The sequence below is a fragment of the Malania oleifera genome, chromosome 8, assembly GCF_029873635.1.
Source record: "Malania oleifera isolate guangnan ecotype guangnan chromosome 8, ASM2987363v1, whole genome shotgun sequence".
NCBI lineage: Eukaryota > Viridiplantae > Streptophyta > Magnoliopsida > Santalales > Ximeniaceae > Malania > Malania oleifera.
This window is the reverse complement of record NC_080424.1, coordinates 34,696,081-34,714,688: the sequence shown is the minus strand read 5'-3', so window position 1 is coordinate 34,714,688 and position 18,608 is coordinate 34,696,081. Positions and strand designations below refer to the sequence as shown.

At 36.7% G+C, this 18,608-nt stretch overlaps 1 protein-coding gene across 3 annotated transcripts in view; it reads right to left on the bottom strand.

The window, feature by feature from the left end:
- Nucleotides 1–344: 344 nt before the first annotated feature.
- The window catches only part of LOC131162248 (DNA mismatch repair protein MLH1), an 88,162-nt gene continuing 69,898 nt past the window's right edge, over nucleotides 345–18,608 (bottom strand). For 2 of the 3 annotated variants that reach the window (XM_058118543.1, XM_058118546.1), the window contains 4 exons: nucleotides 7,340–7,501; nucleotides 2,116–2,287; nucleotides 1,298–1,461; nucleotides 345–881 (listed from right to left, as the gene is read on the bottom strand). In XM_058118543.1, the coding sequence (XP_057974526.1) occupies nucleotides 837–881; nucleotides 1,298–1,461; nucleotides 2,116–2,287; nucleotides 7,340–7,501 (543 nt within the window). In that variant the 3' untranslated portion in view covers nucleotides 345–836. The remainder of the gene's footprint in view (nucleotides 882–1,297; nucleotides 1,462–2,115; nucleotides 2,288–7,339; nucleotides 7,502–18,608) is intronic. The other variant, XM_058118545.1, reaches the window with a different exon arrangement.

Here is an 18,608-nt window from a genome sequence, read left to right as displayed (position 1 = left end):
TTATGGGAGCTTGTTGGAACAAGCAAAAAGAAACAAAAAACTCAAAATAAAGTTTAACCAACCAACCTTTTTTATACTATTATTTATGAGAACAAAATACCTCACTCCAGGACCTTCTTCTGGCTTCATACATGATCGGCTAGTTGCACTTTAGAGACCTATGCTAACTGTTGGATGAAAACGTTGTTTTCTATTAACACAAGAGCTTCTGTAAAATTTAACTAGTCCCAAATCTGACAATTTATCATAAGCAACAAAAAGGTAAGGAGCCTTGACCACTACCGCGAACAGAAGAGATATACAATGGGCAGGCTTTTGTGATCACTAATCATCACAAGCTAATATTCAAAGTAAACTTTTAACAAAATAGATTAATTTGAAATGGCATTCTGGATGTAACGTAAAGAGAGCGATCAACTTCTTTCAATTCAACAAACCCGGGGAAGGGGGGAGGGCATGCCTCTTTCAGATGCAAATTTGAACACATTGAAAATCTACATATGGCGCAAACCACCAACAAAAAATGCCAACAGCTCAATTTGAGAAAGGCATGCGCCATCCCTGCTTGATAGAACGGTTCAAACTTACAAGTGCCAGACGTAAGGGCAGCTGTTCCCATGAATTTTCCCTCTTCCCATAAAATATATGGCCTCTACTTAAACCCATGAAGGCCACCTAGTCAGTGCGATCCATTTCAATACGAAAGATTTCCCCCTCCCTCGATTCATTTTCAAACACATTAAAAAGAGGTTAAGGTAGCCTGTCAAGAAATATACGCAGTCAACAATCAAATCAGCAAGCCCTTTCAGCAATAATCTCATTGGAACTATTCTTCATTAGCATCTTTCAAAAATCTTGTAAAGCTTCTCCAGTGAGGCAACCTGTAAAAACAAGAGCTCAAACATTCCTCCCACAAATAAGTGAAAAAATAAAGAAAAAGTTAAAAGGACAGCAAATGCAATTGTATTCACTATCAAAGCTGCAACTGCCCAAGCATATGCAGTTGAATATGGACCACATAGATTTTATCATGAACTTCAAAACCTATGAATTTAAAAAACCTAGGATGCCTTACATTAAGAATCTGTACTTTCTTTCCCTATCATTGGCTACAAGGCTGTCAATGACATGAAATAGAAAGGAAAGATAAGTCAATTTTACTTATTTAACTACCATGCATGCATTAAAGAGGGAACCTCTTAGCTGTCATGCATCTCCAGGACAGTAACACCACTCAGGCAGTAAAATAGTCCAGAAATATCTAGATTTTGGTTTGAGGATTGTTTTAAGCTAGTACCCGGATGAAAGTTCCGTTTGTGGACATTGATGTTGGTGGCTTGAAAAAGAGTCTCATGGATGGAAACAAGACATGCTGAATTGACCATTCACGCTGAGCCCATGCAGTCTCTGCCTCCAAAAGTAGTTCATTCTCAATTTCATCCTCATTTACCACACCATCCTCTGCAAATAATAACTCATAAGGCGAAGAATTTACAGAAAAGACAGACAGATGGGCAAAAATGACAGAAGAAAGATCATCCCCCATGCATGAATCTTTTCTCATTTAGCTGATCAAAAGACATCAAAATTGCACAAATATAAAATGACCGAGGAAAGCATGTCCCTCAATGAGCAGAGCCGTCATTATGATAATATAACTTCACACTGCACTTAGACATCTCGGGTAATCAGCTCATGGGGCCCTCATACATTAACCCGTAGTTCTTATATTCCCAGAGAGCTAGCATCTATTTATCTTTTCATATTCTTCTACATTTACAACACATTATTCACATTCAGAGTTCAGACACTAACTAAATATCATCTCTTTCCCAAATTGAGAGGGCAAGCTTTGCTAAGGAAGCTATACCTAAAACTCTAAATGGCCTCTTGAAAATGCAGATGAAAGACTCTATACATCATGCCTTCTCAATAAAAATTAAAAGGAAATAACCTTTTCTTCTGTCTTTCCCCAAAATGTAAATAAAAAGTATTGGAGGAGAGTAAAACCTTTAAAAGCACAGAATACAACATAAAAATTCAACTAATACCATTCAATTTAAAACGCTGATGATTACAAAGGTGTAAAGAAGTTTTAATAGGAAGTTTGGGTACCTAAATTGTTAAGGGAATTTCCATCATCTTGAGACTTTACTGATGGTTTTCTCTTGTAAAATTCCAAATTATCACCTGATGGGTTGGGCAACAGAGGAGGATGCATAGCATAGAAGTTTCCAAGAGCAGCTGCAATTGCCTGGAAACAAATTTTTTCATCCTCCCAATCAACCTACAAAAAGATGGCACAATTTGCAACATAAATTAAAAAAAAATAAAAATCTGTAACACATCACAGACAAAGAATAGTAGGTTTGGTAACCAGACATTTCTGTCTCCCTTATCAGTCTCAAGCCCATAACATACCTCAGACAAACAACAATGAGTATACAACCAAAAAAATTAAAATAAAAAATAAAAATCCATAACATATCTCAGACAAAGAACAGTAAGTTGGCAACCAGACCTTTCTGGCTCCCTTATCAGTCACCAATTGATGGCATTGTCACATGGATTTAAAACAAAACAAGAAGAGAACGTGGTAGAAACCACTATTTCAAGTTCGTACTTCTCCTCTCCCACCAAAGAAAGTACCATAAGAGTAGAATCTTGGTAAACAAGATGCTCCTCCCCCCACCCCAACAAATAATAATAATAATAATAATAATAAAACTGAAGCAATTTAGCTACATACTAATCAGATCTGTGTTGGTGCTGATCAAATTATTTTCAATCCCATAATGTTGCTTATCAATGAAAAAACATCCAGGGGGGTCAGAGGGGAATGGAAGGCAATGTGTATACTACATATTATTTCCAAGAGATCAGTAAATAAAGCAGGGGAAACAGAAGTAGTTTTTTGACAGCACCTTATAAGACTGGTTATAGCAGGTTGATGATGTGTTGATGCAGCATCAATATTTGCAACTTAATTTCAATTCAACTCTGAATAAAACTAGTACAAGAAGCTTTTCATAGGCTTATGGACTAGTGGTTGTGGCCTACCTGAGAAACCTCCTAGCTCTGATGAGCAAGACAATGAGAAGATACACCATTGTTTGTAACCAAAGATTTCATCCCACTGCATCCCAGCAGTTGTATAGTTGTAACACTTCCATTTATCTTTGCCATCCTATTCCATCCAAAGACCGTAATTGAAAATAGAATAACCATAACTAAATGAATGTAAACCCAACTCCAAAAGCTTGCCATATTGATTTACTTTTATAGTGATTGAACCCTACAAAACATTCTGCAATGAATAAAGTGGTTCAATCTCAAGTAAGGCATAGACAAGCAACCACACCAACATACCACCCAAATAGTAAATTTAATGCATTGATTCCCAAACTGAGATTTCTCTCCCAAATGAACAAAATTCCCCAACTCTTCCCAATTGCAGATCAAAATATTCTATCTACAGAGATTAGAGGAGGTTCTCTTCCATATCCGGTAGTTTAAATTCATCCAAAACCCATTGATGAAGAAAGAAGAATCTGACAAAGAGAGCAAAGAGAGGAGCTAGAGTAGAAACATTCTCAATCCCTCAATAGAACCTTAATATCCATTCTCAGGGCTCAGACTCTACACTTAAAAATAATCCCAAAGGATAAAAAAGTTAATTATCACATCACTAAAGTAAACTCGATTATGCTTCTTGTCCTTCGGACAGGGTATCCAGATAGCCTTAATGGTCTAACCAAGTAGCTGCAATTTGTCACATCAATTCTTCCCTCCCAAGAAAAAATTCAGCCTTTAATTTTGAAGTGCAGAAGTACTAAAAACAAGAAGCAACAACTAGCACTTCATGCAGTCAAATACCCAGCTTAGGCCACAAAACAAGTGGGTTCAACACACGAACAGTTGCACAAAGGATGAACTCAATAAAAGGGGTGTGATCAGGTTCAATCACAGCACTTCCAGAGCATAGCCTGTCATCCATTGTTCCTTTTCCATATAATCAACATGGTCAGAAAAATTCATCTCATGGGACACAATATGATTGGTTTCATTAATATCCTCCTTGATATGCATATCTTCCTCTCACTATAAACTTCAATAATTGTTGGAATTCAATGGTTGGTGAAAGCAGAGAAAACGTTCATTAGTAGTGGTTTGAGCTTGATATAATAATGACACATTATAATCATACTGCACTAGCTTCTCATGCAGCATTCTTTCCTTGATATGCAGATTTTTAGATTACCGTTTTACCAAAAAGTTTAAGTCATTAGGTTGTGGGCCAACAATGCATATCAAGCCCCAACACTTCCCCACACATGCAACTCAATTCATTGTGGAGAGAAACAAATGATAAGCAACACCCATTACAAGGAATAAGATAATTTTTAACAAACAATAAACATGGTTGAACCCCAACCATAGCTCTGATACCATGTTAGAATAAGCTGTCAGGTGGGCCAACAATGTATATCAAGCCTCAACACAGATCAAACAGGAAAATATGATATTGGGACTTTAGAGGGGGATTTTGAGGTGGGTGTGGGAGCAGACCTCCTGACTTGACACATTAACATGTTAAATCTATTGCGCGTACAATGTCCCTTCAAATCCCAAACTCATTCCCACAGAAGGAAAGTCATGGAAATATCCAGAATTCCAAAAGTAATGTTTTTTGCTCTCTCCGTTTTTTTTTTTTTTTTTTTAAAGAAATTATCTTATCTACCTCCCTTTTTGTTTGTCTATTTTTTATGGGAAAAAGGAAATCAATTAAAAATGAAAATCAGAAGAAAAGGAAATTCAGCTGGGTTTAGTTCAGCTTAAGAGTTAGATTTGGACCAGCCGTTCAGGCAGCTTGTTGTAGGCCTTAAGGCCCGAATGAGATGCCTGCTCAAATGACCAGTATGGACTGGCCGCTCCCAAGACCATGAGTGTAGCCGACTAGATTCCCATCACCATCATGTACCACATCTAGTGGTCCATTTAGTATGATGGAAACCCAGCTGGTGCAGGACAGCATCAAGGAATTACAGCTAAGAGAGAATTTGGGAGAATTAGAAGAGGGGAAGAAGAAGGAAGGAGATACAATGGGGGAAATCAAACTTCAATTTCAATTCAAAATCATCAAAAAAACTCTCTTACATTGCTTTCACACCCTATTCATAACAAAGCCTAAATTAGATAAATTGCACCCAAGCCCCTAAAGTATATGAAATTATAAATGAACCCCTGACATACTTATCAATTACAAGCAAACACCCAATAAACAAAGCCTAATTAAATACTCCTATACTTATTGGGATCAAAATCAAATAATTCCTTAATCCAGTTCTCCTTAATCAACCTCCAATGATGGCCCATTGATTGCCCTACTTCTTGTCCTACATCAAATCTCCCCCAATTGGAAAACAATTGGCCCTGAATTTTGAAATGTTTGAGGATCAACCACTTACAAAACTCACAAAATGCAGCCAAATCTGATTCTAGATGGTTGCAGTACTGGTGGATCCTTCAAAATGTATGCAGAACTCAACCAGTCAACCTTTTTATCAAGCAACTTCAAAAATTGCAGGATTTTGTAGGGTTAAAAACAAACAGTGGCTGCAAGCAAATTTTACAGTTTAAGAAGTTGCAGAAAAGGGAGGAAAATTCCCACACGCATGTCGTTGGCACGTAAGGCCCAACTCGTCAGCATGAAATTTATGGCGAAGATAGATTAGGGGATGGTGATTATAATGGTGGTGGGGGTATGATGAGAAAAGCACGCAAAGTTAACAGGTTTAAGAGGGGTAACAGATGGAGATTCTTTTTGCTGGCACATGGGGCTTTTCCAGTCATTAGGCATCGACAAATTTTGGGGATGAGCCTTTCAAAGGTCTCTGTGTCTGATAGTAGTGGAAGTCCTATGACTGGAAAAGTGGTGTTCAAATCATGAGTGGCACAACTGTAATTTTGGCAGAAAGCTGCAGGTTTTTCTCAGACAAATTATTCCAGAGCAAAGAAGATGACTAAAGGGGCTGAAATCTGCTATCAGTAATTTGTGGATGGTTTCAAAGATGGGAGATTGAGAGTGCCCAATGGAAAGAATCAAAGATGCAAGGAAAAGAGAGAAAATTACGGAACTCTAGAAATGCAAAACATCAAAAACAGAAAGAGAGACTAGAAGAGATTAGAGTGGAAACAGGGAAGAAAAAAGAGAATAAGGGAAAAATTAGAATGACGAAGGGAAGACGAGGAGAAGAATAAGAGAGGAACACCGGGATAGAAAAATTAGAACACGGACAGAACAGAGAATAGAACAGAAGATCAGATTCAGTGAGAAATAAAAGCAAAACAGGGAAGAGATGGGAGGGGGAAGAAGAACAGAGAAACAGAAAAGAGAACAGAGAGAAAAGATCAGCAGTTCAAAAATAGAGAGAGAGAGAGAGAGAGAGAGAGAGAGAGAGAGAGAATGAAGAACAGAAGAAGAGTGAGGAAAAAATGGGGGATTGAAATGGAAGAATGGTGTGATTGTGGTTAGGCTCTGATACCAAATGATTCAGGACATCGTCAAGGAATTACAGCCAAGAGAGAATTTGGGAGAAATAAAGAAAAGGAGGGGAGAAGAAGGAAGACGGAAGAGAAGAAAGGAGATACAATGGATGCAAATTGAACTTCACTTTCAATTCAGATTCATCAAACTACTCTTACATGGCTTTCACACCCTATTTATCAAAAAGCCAAAATTTCATAAATTACACATAAACCCCTAAAGATACATAAAATTATAAATGAGCTTCTAAAATACATATCTACTACAAACAATTCCCCAAATAAACATAAACCTAATTAATTACTCCTAAATCTATTGGGCTGAAACCCAGTAATTCCTGAATCCAAACTCCTTAATCAGCCTCCAATGAGCGTCTATCTATTGCCCTGTTTCTTGTCCTACATCACCATCTTATCTCGTAATCAAAGTTTATTATTTTATTCATTACAATGTAATTTAATTTCATGTCATCAATAAAAACTGCAATACCAAGAGGTTGAACCACAATCATGTAAAACAGTGGGCCTATATGGATTCTTTTGGAAACATTACAACTTCATAATAAATTGTATCAGAGACCTAAAGGAGATGCAATCCACTCAAATGAAAGCAGCCTGCATAAAATATGTGCACAGGGCAACTTTGTTTCAACTAAGTGTGACAACAGCTTCGAGACTCCAGAGTATGAGGCACAAAGCAACAGAACAAAGAAGCATTGCTATGTCAATCATATATAGCCAAAAGATAAACAAATAAATAAATGAAGATGTTGCACATAGAATCCAAACCTACATCGTTTCCTAAACAAAGTGCAAATTCTGGGATACGGTCCATATCAGGGGAGTACTGGTCAAGCACAACAGGCAGCCTTGACAAGTTGCCATGTTGATCAATATGAATGCAGAAATACTCTTCTAGCATTTCCGCCTTCTCTTTCAGAACTTCAGTATTCATCTGGAGCAGAAACATCAATCAATAATACGAGAGCTAAGTGACAATAGATGAGATATCATAATAGAAAACATGCTTGCAAGACCTCACTATATCAAAAACTGTTCTCAATGTCCATGTTCATAAGCAGACCATCAATGATAATGAGAACTATCAACATCAAAACAAGGAAAATGATGAAAGGAAGAAGCTCCTTAACGTTGCAACGCAATTATACTCAACGATTCATTGATTGATCTGAAGTCATATCATAGGAGAGGCATCATAAAAAAATTAAGATCATCTACAAGCATATGAGATAAGAACTCGTCAATAAAAATGCTTCATACATAAGTTGATTGATAAAATTACTATGTTTGATTGCTATAAATGCTAATTGGGGCATGATAATGGAGTGTCAAGTGCTACACAAGAATTCTTTTCCACTTATTTTAAAAGCACATAGTAAAAGATTTACACAGCAAAGGTGAAGAAAGAAAAAAGATTGAATCTGAAGTCTTCAACCCAGAAAACCCTAGTGTCCATTAGAGGGCGCTTGAACTCACGAGGAATATAAAAACAGAATAATTCTAAGTTAATAACTGACAAATCCCTTAGCAAAATACTCTTGTTTCTTTTTGCTTGAATTTTAACAGGAGAAATCCGGAGGAAAGAGCAAATTTAGTGATTGAGATGGTTATCACAGAAAGGTTTTTATGTTGATTAATTACATTTTGCTAAAAAACATATATAAAAGGACTTAAATTTCAATTTCAATGGAAATTTCGACAGAAATTTTGATTTCAATTTCAATTTAAAGAAATAATAGAAATTTATAATTATTGATGAAACTTTAAAATAAAATTTTGGGAAATATTAAAATAGATGATTTTTGGAGCAGTTTTCCCTTCTTTTTTTTTTTTCTTCCAATTTCCATATCTTTGTGCTCAAGTCAGTTTTATAACTTTTATGTGCTTTTGTTTTGCAAATTTTACCTTCATTAATAAGCCCGTCGAACTCCATGAGCAACAAATGCGTAATTTAGAATCAAAATAAATTTAAAAAATGCATACATGACAAGTTATTAGTATGTAGAGTATATAAATTGCACATCACGAAGCAAGGAAGTAAAGAACATTCAAAATCATTATAAGGTTCATGAGTCATTAATTTAATGATTTAAGCTTACAAAATCATCATTTTAAATAAGTACCATACCAATAACTATCATACGCTTAATACCACATGGTAATTTTTAGATGGTTTGAATCATCTCTCCTATCCCTATCATTATAATTTTGAGATGATGTAGTTTATAAATTATTTATAAAATTAAAATTATCAAAATACTTCACACTATTTTTGTGATGCAACTTATTCATAAATTAAAATATCAAATATTTTTCTTAAAATAAATAAATAAACTATATCAATATTATCAAATATCAATTATCATTATAGTTAATATAATCACAATTTTTAATGTATATAATAATAATAATAATAATAATTTTTTATCGGTAATAATAATAATAACAACAACAACAACTATCATTATAATTCATATAATCATAAATTTTAACATTTATAAGTGTTTTGTAGCAATAATAATAATAATAGGGCCCACAATAAGGAGGTAAGTGGATAAATTGCTAAGGAGTAAATGAGAATTGGGAGGGACAAAATAATAAAGGTGGGGAGGGCGTGGGTGTTGCACATCAACACAAGCAGTATCTGGACTGCATGCAAAGCTGTGAGCTGCGAGCCTGTGATGACACCCTCCTATTGCTCACATCCAGCTGCAGCTGCAAGAGATAGGAAAGCAAAGAGCTTCAGTGCATGAAGTTTGAAGAATCAACTCAAGCTTGAAGAGAGTAAGGAGCTGCTGCTTGCCAGGGTTTCTTGGAGTTTTGAGAAATAGGAAGACGATGAAGTAATGAGATATGCTTAGTTTGAGGCTTCAAAATTCATTTTTTCTCAAATTTTCATCAAACTTCAAGCTAAAATGCTGAAATTACCGAAATTTTCAAAATTTTGGTCGCAACTGAAACGTCAATCAAAATTTTTCAAAAAAGAAGATCTGAAAGTGAGTTTCAATTCCATACCCTTCAAAAATCGAGATTTCAGTTCAAATTTGATGTTTTGATCGAAATTTAAGTCTTTGCGAATATGGGTTAGATGGGTGATAGAGGTCCTCCCCTCCTCACAAAAGGAACTTACAAATCCTAAAACTCAAATTCAATTCATAATGTTCAACACTAAAAAAAATATGTTATAATCAAATATTGACAGGTCTAATATGCTTGGGAGTACAGAAAATAAAATAACAAAACCTAATAAAGTGATATAGTAACTTTCCTAATATGAAGATACATAAAATCCTCTAATATATATCTAAAAAAAGATAATGCTAGAAAATATCACAAAAATAGAAATAAAAATTACAAAAATAACTCTAAACAGAGTAATTGTGATGTAGGACACTAAAGAAACAGAAAGAAGAAGAGAATTATAGGAGAGAAATAGAAATAGGAGAAGAATGAAGAAGAGAGAAGAGAAACTGCAGCGGCCCCCGAGGGTAGACATAAGAAACAGCGCAGCAAGAGAAAAATAAAGAGGATAAGGGAATAAGGTAGAAAAGAACGGAAGGAAGAAGGAAAAGAGAGAGAGGCTGCCCAAGAGAGAGAAACTGAACTGCACTTCAAAATCTGACAACTGTTCAATACAATACAAAAAGACAGTACTAATGCACCCAACATTACAACTAAAACAGAAAATTACAAAACAAACCCAACGTACTAAAATACACAAAGTACCGCAAATGTAACTAAACTTCCAAAATTACCAAAATTTTTCCAACCTAAGTTCTGAAGAAATTGCAATATACGCATCTAAAAGGTTCTCCATCAAACTCCCCCTTGTTAGAATAAAGGTCGAACCTCAAGTTCTGAAAAAGTGTGGTAACTTAACTCCATGAGTAGGAAGAAAGTCGAAAATGTAGGCGAATCAAGAGGTGACACGAACTGCATTGCATCATCACCACACTCACCAAAGAGAGTATCTAAAAGATCCTCCAACTGCAACTAGCATAAAAAACTGCAATGTCCTCAATAACAAGTCCACAAAACAAGAAATCAATTTAATATCCAAATCTATTGGCAGCTCAAGCAATTATGCATATGGTCCATATTCTATAATGAGGGACACTGTTTCACTAAATTTGGTCAAAGAAGATATAGGGGGAGAAGATGTGAGGTATAAAGGAGGCATAAGTTTTCCAGGTGGAGGAGAAATCATCTCCCGGGATTTTCAACAATGTCCATGTGCAAAGAATTTAGAAGAGACTCCAGAGCAACAAATTGTAGCTCATTCTTCGGGCTAGAAATGGACAATTGAGGTCGCCGAGTCAGGTTGACAAACATGAAACATATATGTCCAAATGATTCGCAACTCATCTTGAAGTTCATTGCAAGTATCAACAACCAAGCTTTTGACTGATCAAGGTCTATTTCTGCTTAGTAGCAACAACAGTGATTAAGGTTTCTAAAGACAGGTCTAAGGCCATATTTCAGTAACAAGATGCATGAGCCACATCCAATGAAGACTCAAAAATTTTGCATTGATTATATGCAAATCATTTATGGAGTTGCAGGTCCAATTATGCAACAATTAGCTTGAGCATTTCTAATATTGGTTTTCTTATCCCCAACAATCTGAGTTTTCTCTTGAATATCTCGTGTGAGGTTACGCCTACCTCTTGACCACTTAGAAATTGATCTAGTCTCATAAAAGTTTAAAGCTAAAGATTAGAAGTGTTGTCATGGGTGGATAGCTGGACATATATCTCAGCTTCCAAAGCCATGTGGCAAGCCTCAAATAGAGTGGTGGGGAGTTTTTGATTATGTAAAATAGTGTGCATTCTTATTTCATCTCTCAACCCTTGTTTGAACATAATCACCGCTCCAGGTTCCTCAATAGAGTGCACTGATAAATGAGGTCTCCAAAATTTAAGGTAATAATCAACAACACTAGAAAAAAGTTGCCTCAGACAACATAGTTGGTCCACTAATTCCTCCCTATAAGAATATAAAACATTTTCTCTCTAAAACTATATCCCATTTCAAACCAAGTGGTTACAAGAGTTCTCCATTATAGTTTTTTTGTCTTCGAGCTTTTTTCCAATAATGTACTGCTAAACAAATAAGTTTTTGTTCAGCTAAGTAGATATTCTAATGGTCACACAATATATATCAAATAAAATAGTTCTCCATGTCATCCAACAAATCTAAGAAAAACTGAAGACTTGAACAACCATCAAAATCACCAAGTACATTCTGTTTTATAAATTGATGAGGTTTGCCAACCAGGTGGAAACTAGATAAGTAGAACTGAAGCATCATTTTTTTTTTTATTAAAAGTGAATATGGACTGATGCAAATTCAAACAATTACCAACTGGATAAGTGGCATTAAATCAATTTCTGTGAAATCCAAGTAGTGTACATTTATGCAACGTTACCAAAAGGTCCTTAATTGTCCTTATGCTGACCTTGTATCTTCAGAGATTCTTCAAGTATATTTCCCTTCAATTTCTACCAGATGCACCAAAAAACCTAAAGTTAACTAAACTTCAAAAACATCAAAAGTTCTCCACTGGTGGTTCTCCCTCAAATACGAAATGGGTGGACAGAAACAGAAAATCAGAAACAGAGAGCAACGGAGAGAATTAAGGGAGAGAAATAGGAAGAAAAAGAGAAGAAGGGGGAGAAGAAGAGGAACTGCTGAACAGAACAAAAATAGAAGTGGAACAGAGTAACATAAGGGGAAGAAGAGGAAAGGAGGGAGGAGGAAAACAGGGTGAGGGCTCAAAGAGGGAGAGAGAGAGAGAGAGAGAGAGAAACCAGTGCCTGTTCAATACAATACTCAAAGACAGTACTTACACACCTAATATTACAACCAAACAAAGAATTTAAAAAAATAACCCCAAGGTACTTAAAACACACAAAGCACCCCCACTTTAAAAATAATCAGAATTTTCAAACTCAAATAAAAATCCTAATTACTAAAGCTAGAGCAAAATAAGCATCTAAATTTCTCCAGTGCTGGTTCTCCATCAATATGACTACAGGCATTCTTGTTGAAGAATGAAGAACTGACAATCAAGCAAATTTGTAGTTGAACGAAATTACCACAAACTTCAAAAATAAATATGAATGCAAGTGGCCACGGTCATCTACAGCAAATATATCAGGAAATATAAACTGCACATACACAATCTTTACCCATGTCTACAGCCTTCAAAACCCTAAAAACTAAACCCTAAGAAGATCTACTATCCACAGATAGCTCAAACTTTGCAATCAAAACCCTAAAAACTAAACCCTAAGCAGATCTACTATCCACAGATAGCTCAAACTTTGCAATTTCCACCTCCTCAAGTTCTTTCATCGATTCTTTGGGCTTAGATGTCAATTGTGGGACATCACTAATGCCCATAGTCCCCGTTCCTACTACAACTTGTAGTAGCTTGGGTTTTCACACTCGCTCACTGAATATCTCCAAAGACCACTCTTCTTCTCTAACAATAAACTCTTTACTGTCAACCCCATTGTGAGCTTTAACAATATTCGATTGATTACTTAGCTTGGCAATAGTCGAAGTAGTTTGCTCTTCACTTGTGGTAAATTGCTTCAGAAGATTTTGCATGTGTTCTTTCTAGTGGATGGTTTCTAGAATATTTTTTGTAGGATCATAATTGTTGCCCTAATTCCCACAAAAACTCCATGATGGTCAGGTTTCAAGGTACACTGGAAATTAAGTGTATGGGGTTCCAGTAACTATTTGTCATGGGGATAAATTTGGTAGTGGCGGTAGGATCATGATCCTAGCTCTAAGGGAGTTGAGGGAGAATGCCTTGACCCACAACTCCTCAAAGACCTGGGTTTGGAGTTGGTGGACCCAATTGGAAGGGCTGATTTTTCAAGAAATGAGGAGTTGGCAAAAAAACCAAATTTAGGTGGGTGAAAGATGGTGGTTGTAATTCCTTTTTTTTTCCCATTGATTAGCCAATGGTAACACGAGGCAAATTTTGATTAGGGGGCAAGATTTTGGGAATGAAAGGTGTACTAACGATCAGCATCTAATAGCATCTATTATTATTACTTTCTTTCGCAATTTGTATTCAGAGGATAGTCATGACTCATAATAGACCAAAAATTGAGGGTTTAGATTGGAATCCTATCACTATTGATCAACTGCAATGGTTAGAGAGACCATTTGATGAGGAAATGAGGGAGGTGGTATTTGAGATGGATAGATGGGTATAACATGGCTTTCTTTCAAGATTTTTGGGAGACAATTAAGGCATATTTGATTAAAGTTTTCATTGATTTCTATGGGAATGGGATTTTGAGTAGGAGTATCAATTCCAATTTTATAGCCTTGATGCCTAAGAAAGCTAGAACTTCTAAGGTTGAGGACTTTAGACCTATTAGTCTTGTCTATAGTGTGTATAAGATTATCACTAAAGTCTGACCTATTAGACCTATTAGTCTTGGTTGAGTGCGGTGCAAATAATGGATGCTATTCTAGTAGTTAATAAGGTGGTGGAGGACATATGTAGGAATAAGAACCCGGGCTTTGTTTACAAAGTAGATTTTGATAAAGCTAATGACAGAGTGAGCTGGTCTTTCCTGGATAAGGTCTTTGTGAAAAAGTGAATGTTGTTATAGGTGGATTAGGGATTGTTTGTTTAATGTGTGCCTTTCAATTATTGTTAATGGTGAGCCTAAATCATGGTTTACTGTTTCAAGAGACATTAGACAAGGAGACCTATTATCACCATCTCTGTTTGTCCTCGTCGCTGATGTTTTAAGTAGTATGGTGGATATGGCAATTTATACAAGGTTGGTTAAAGGATTAGGTGTGGGGAATGAGGACGTGATGATTTCTCATCTTCAAATTGTTGATGATATAGTTTTCTTTCTTTGTTAAGATTTGATTAAAATAAATGACCTAACTTGAAGATAGATCTCTCCCTCTATTTATAATACAAATTAAAAATACATTCTAATGACAATAATACTCTTACTAACTCTCACTAATTAACATACTAACTCACTCAATAATAATGACGCTATAAGACATATATAACCTCTAACTCCCCCTCAAGCTGGACCATAAATGTCATAAATTCTTAGCTTGTTACAAATGAATTTTACACGAGAAACCCCCAACACTTTCGTAAAAAAATCAACAAGTTGCATGTCCAATTTCACATTAGTGGTTGTACTGAGCTTCTACATAAGTTTCTCCAGAACAAAGTGGCAATCAACTTTAATGTGCTTCATCTGCTCATGAAAGGCTGGTTTGGAGGCAATATGAAGAGCATCTTGATTATCACACACCAACTTCATAGGTTGAGAATGCAAAAAACCCAATTCTTCCAAAATGTTCTTCGACCAGACAAGTTCACAGGTAGTGTAAGCCATAGCTCTATATTCTGACTTAGCACTTGACCTTACCACCATAGTTTGTTCCTTACTTTTCCAAGAAACCAAATTACCAACAACTAGGATATAGTGTTTGATGGTGGATCTTCGATCGGAAGGCGATCCAACCAATTTGCATCTGTATATCCATGGATATAAGTGTGACCTTGATCATAATATAAAATACCTCTCCTAGGTGCACATTTGATATGTCTCAAGATGCGAATTATTGCAGCCCAATGACTTGTCCTTGGAGAATCTAGAAATTAACCCACAACATTTGTTGCAAAAGACATATTTGGCTGAGTAACTGTGAGATAATTCAACTTCCAATAAGTCTCCACTATTGTTCAGGATTAGGCAACAAATCCCCCATATTCGGCATTAGCTTGCTGTTAGGATCCATAAGTGTATCAAGCATTTTAGATTCCAACAAGCCCGTTTCATCCAACAGATCAAGAACATGCTTCCTCTGTGACACAACAGTTTCAATACGAGATCTAGAAATTTCTATACCCAAGAAGTAGTTCAACGGTCCCAAATCTTTGGTCAAAAACTTAGTTTATAGAAAAAGTTTGAGACTCCAAATAACTTTATCATCAATGCTTGTAATAACAATATCATCCACATAAACAACAAGAAGCATCCGACCTGATGAAGTTTGACGATTAAACACAGAACGATCCACAACACACTGTGGAAGACCAAACTCAAGTACTACAACACTGAAACGACCAAACCATGCTTTGGGAGACTGTTTTAAACCATATAAAGCCTTCTTGAGCTGACACACTAAGCCTAACTCCCCTTGAGCAAGAAACCCAAGTGGTTGCTCCATATAAACCTCCTCCTCAAGGTCACTGTGCAAGAAGGCATTTTTCACATCTAGCTGATGCAAAGGCCAAAGACAAGTAGTAGCCAAGGAGATGAACAGATATACTGATGTAAGTTTGGCAACCATAGAAAAAGTATAATAATAATCCAAACCATACACTTGAGTGTATCCCTTGGCAACAAAACGGGCCTTTAGACGAGCCACAGAACCATCAAGGTTGACTTTCACAATGTAAGCCAAGCGACAACCAACCACAGACTTGTCAGGAGGAAGAGGTACCAAGTCCTAAGTCCCATGATCATGTAAAGCATTCATCTCTTTAACCATAGCATCCTTCCACCCTGAATGGGTTAAGGCTTCCAAAACATATTTAGAAAAGGTAGTAGATGATAAAGCAGTGACGATATAATAATAGGAGGGTGATAAGGAGTCATAAGAAACATAGTTGGAAATGGGGTGTTGAGTACATGTGCGTGTACCTTTCCGAACGACAATAGGAGGATCAACATCATGGAAAGTATGATCATTCGACGAGGAAACCAAAGGTGTGCCGGTAGAAGCTAGAGGGGACTCTCTTCCTTGGAGCCACCGTTGTGAATACACCTACAAATTAGGATGATCAAGTCAATAAGAAGGACTCGAACTACATGGAGACTCAGATGGTTGTTTTGGGCAAGGACAACAACATAGAATCTGGAAGATTATGCAAAGAAAGAGACTCATTGAGCTCAGAAGTGCTCAATGACTATGTGTAGTAAGGTGTAGACTCAAAGAAGATAACATCGGCAAAACAAAGAAGCGATGTAGCACGGGACTATAACAATGATATTCTGAGTATATGAGTAGCCCAAAAAGACACATTTTATAGCACAAGGACCCAACTTATCCGCCCTGGGAGTTAGTTGATGAACAAAGGGCACACCCAAATATACGAGGAAAAAAGAAAGGGTGAATTAGGAAAGAGAATGGAGTAGGGAATTTTAACACTAAGAACAAAGGATGGCATTCTGTTGATCAGATAACAAGCCGTAAGTACAACATCACTCCAAAATGCTTTAAGTACATGCATTTGATAAAGTAATTTCGAGATGTCTATTTTTCCACTCTGCAAACCCATTTTGCTAAGGAGTGTGGGCATAGGATGATTGATGAACAATCCCAAACTGAGTCATATAAGTAGTGAATTGTACACTGAAAAACTCTTTAGCATTATCACCTCAAAGTATTTGAGCTGGCAAACCAAATTAAGTCTTTATTCTATAACAAAAGGCACAAAATACATGAAATAACTCAGAACGATCTTTTATTAAACATAACCAAGTCATTCTTGAATAATCATCCACAAAGGTTACAAAGTATTCGAACTTGGACACGACCCTACTAGGACACCCTAGACATCTGAATGAACTAACATAAAAGGGCTTGCACCATTTACTGACCCAAGAAGCAAAAGAAACACGATGGTGCTTTCCTAATTGACAAGAGACTAGACATAGAACTCAAACTAGGAACAAGACATTTTAACTTTTCCAATGAAGTATGACCCAAGCGACAATGAATTTCGAAAAGTGTGGTAGTAGTGGTGCAAGTGGTAGAAGGAGATAGTGGCTCAAAGTGATAGAGTCCACTAGCTTCACACCCTCCGCCAATCGTCTTCCTCGTCTTCAAATCTTGAATAACTACAAAATCAGGTAAGAATCTCACTGAACAATTCATGAATTTACTAGGAGATACCTAAAACAGAAGGAAGAGAAATAGAAGAAGTGGGATTTATAGTTCCAATTCCTTTGACTGCAGTAGTGGATCCATCAGCAAGAGTAACACATGGTAAATTTGTTGAAGAGTGGAGAAAAATCTAGGTATACCTGTGATATGATCAGTGGCAACGAAGTCTATGACCCAAGGACTAGGACGAGAAGTACTGGATGACAGTCATTCTGTGTGATTACTTGTTATGGCAAGAGATGCAATCGGAAGGGAAGCTTGTTGTGACGCTTGATACTGTTGGAACTTGGAATGCTCTTCCTCTGACATAGAGATGTTACATTGCCCCCCACTCAACCTCAAAGGTGAGGAATCGGTGGTAACTGCATTGGCTGCCCCCAAAGGTGTGAAGTAAATGGTGGCTGCATTGGCAACACATGAAGGTCTGTCGTGAAGATCCCAACACTACTCAATGGTATGATTATTCCATCCACAATGAGTGCACTTGCAAGGAGTACCTATGCCTCGTCCGTCTCTACCACTACGACTACTCGAAGCACTGCGATAACTTTTGCAGTTGTTTAAAGAACTAGAATCACTCTATGTAGCAAAGGCTGTCCTCTCAGAGCCAGATGCAAGAACAAAAGAATGCATGCTAAAGGAAGCACGAAGGCCACGAGAATAAACATCATCAAATGATGGCAGCTTGGCACTACTAAGTATCTAGGACCGAACTGCCTCAAACTCAATATGCTAGAAGACGAAGATTTGTCATCTGCTCTCTCTGCTTCTGCATCTCACAAACGTCGGTAGTTATAGGTTGCACGACGTTAAGCTCCTCATGAATACACTTCATCTCTCCAAAATAATCTACAACGCTCCTACCTCGTTGTAATTGAAAGTACTCCTGGGATAAATCATGCATATGTGTGATGTTACTAAAGTATAGAAGTTTGACGGAATCCCAAATCTCCTTGCATGTATCTAGATACACATTCGTGCAATCTATAGCTCCATCGAATTCCATAAAAGGGAAATAATCAAGGCATCTTCTTGAACCCACAGATCATTTCTCCTCTCATCACAAGAATCAGATTGGAGCA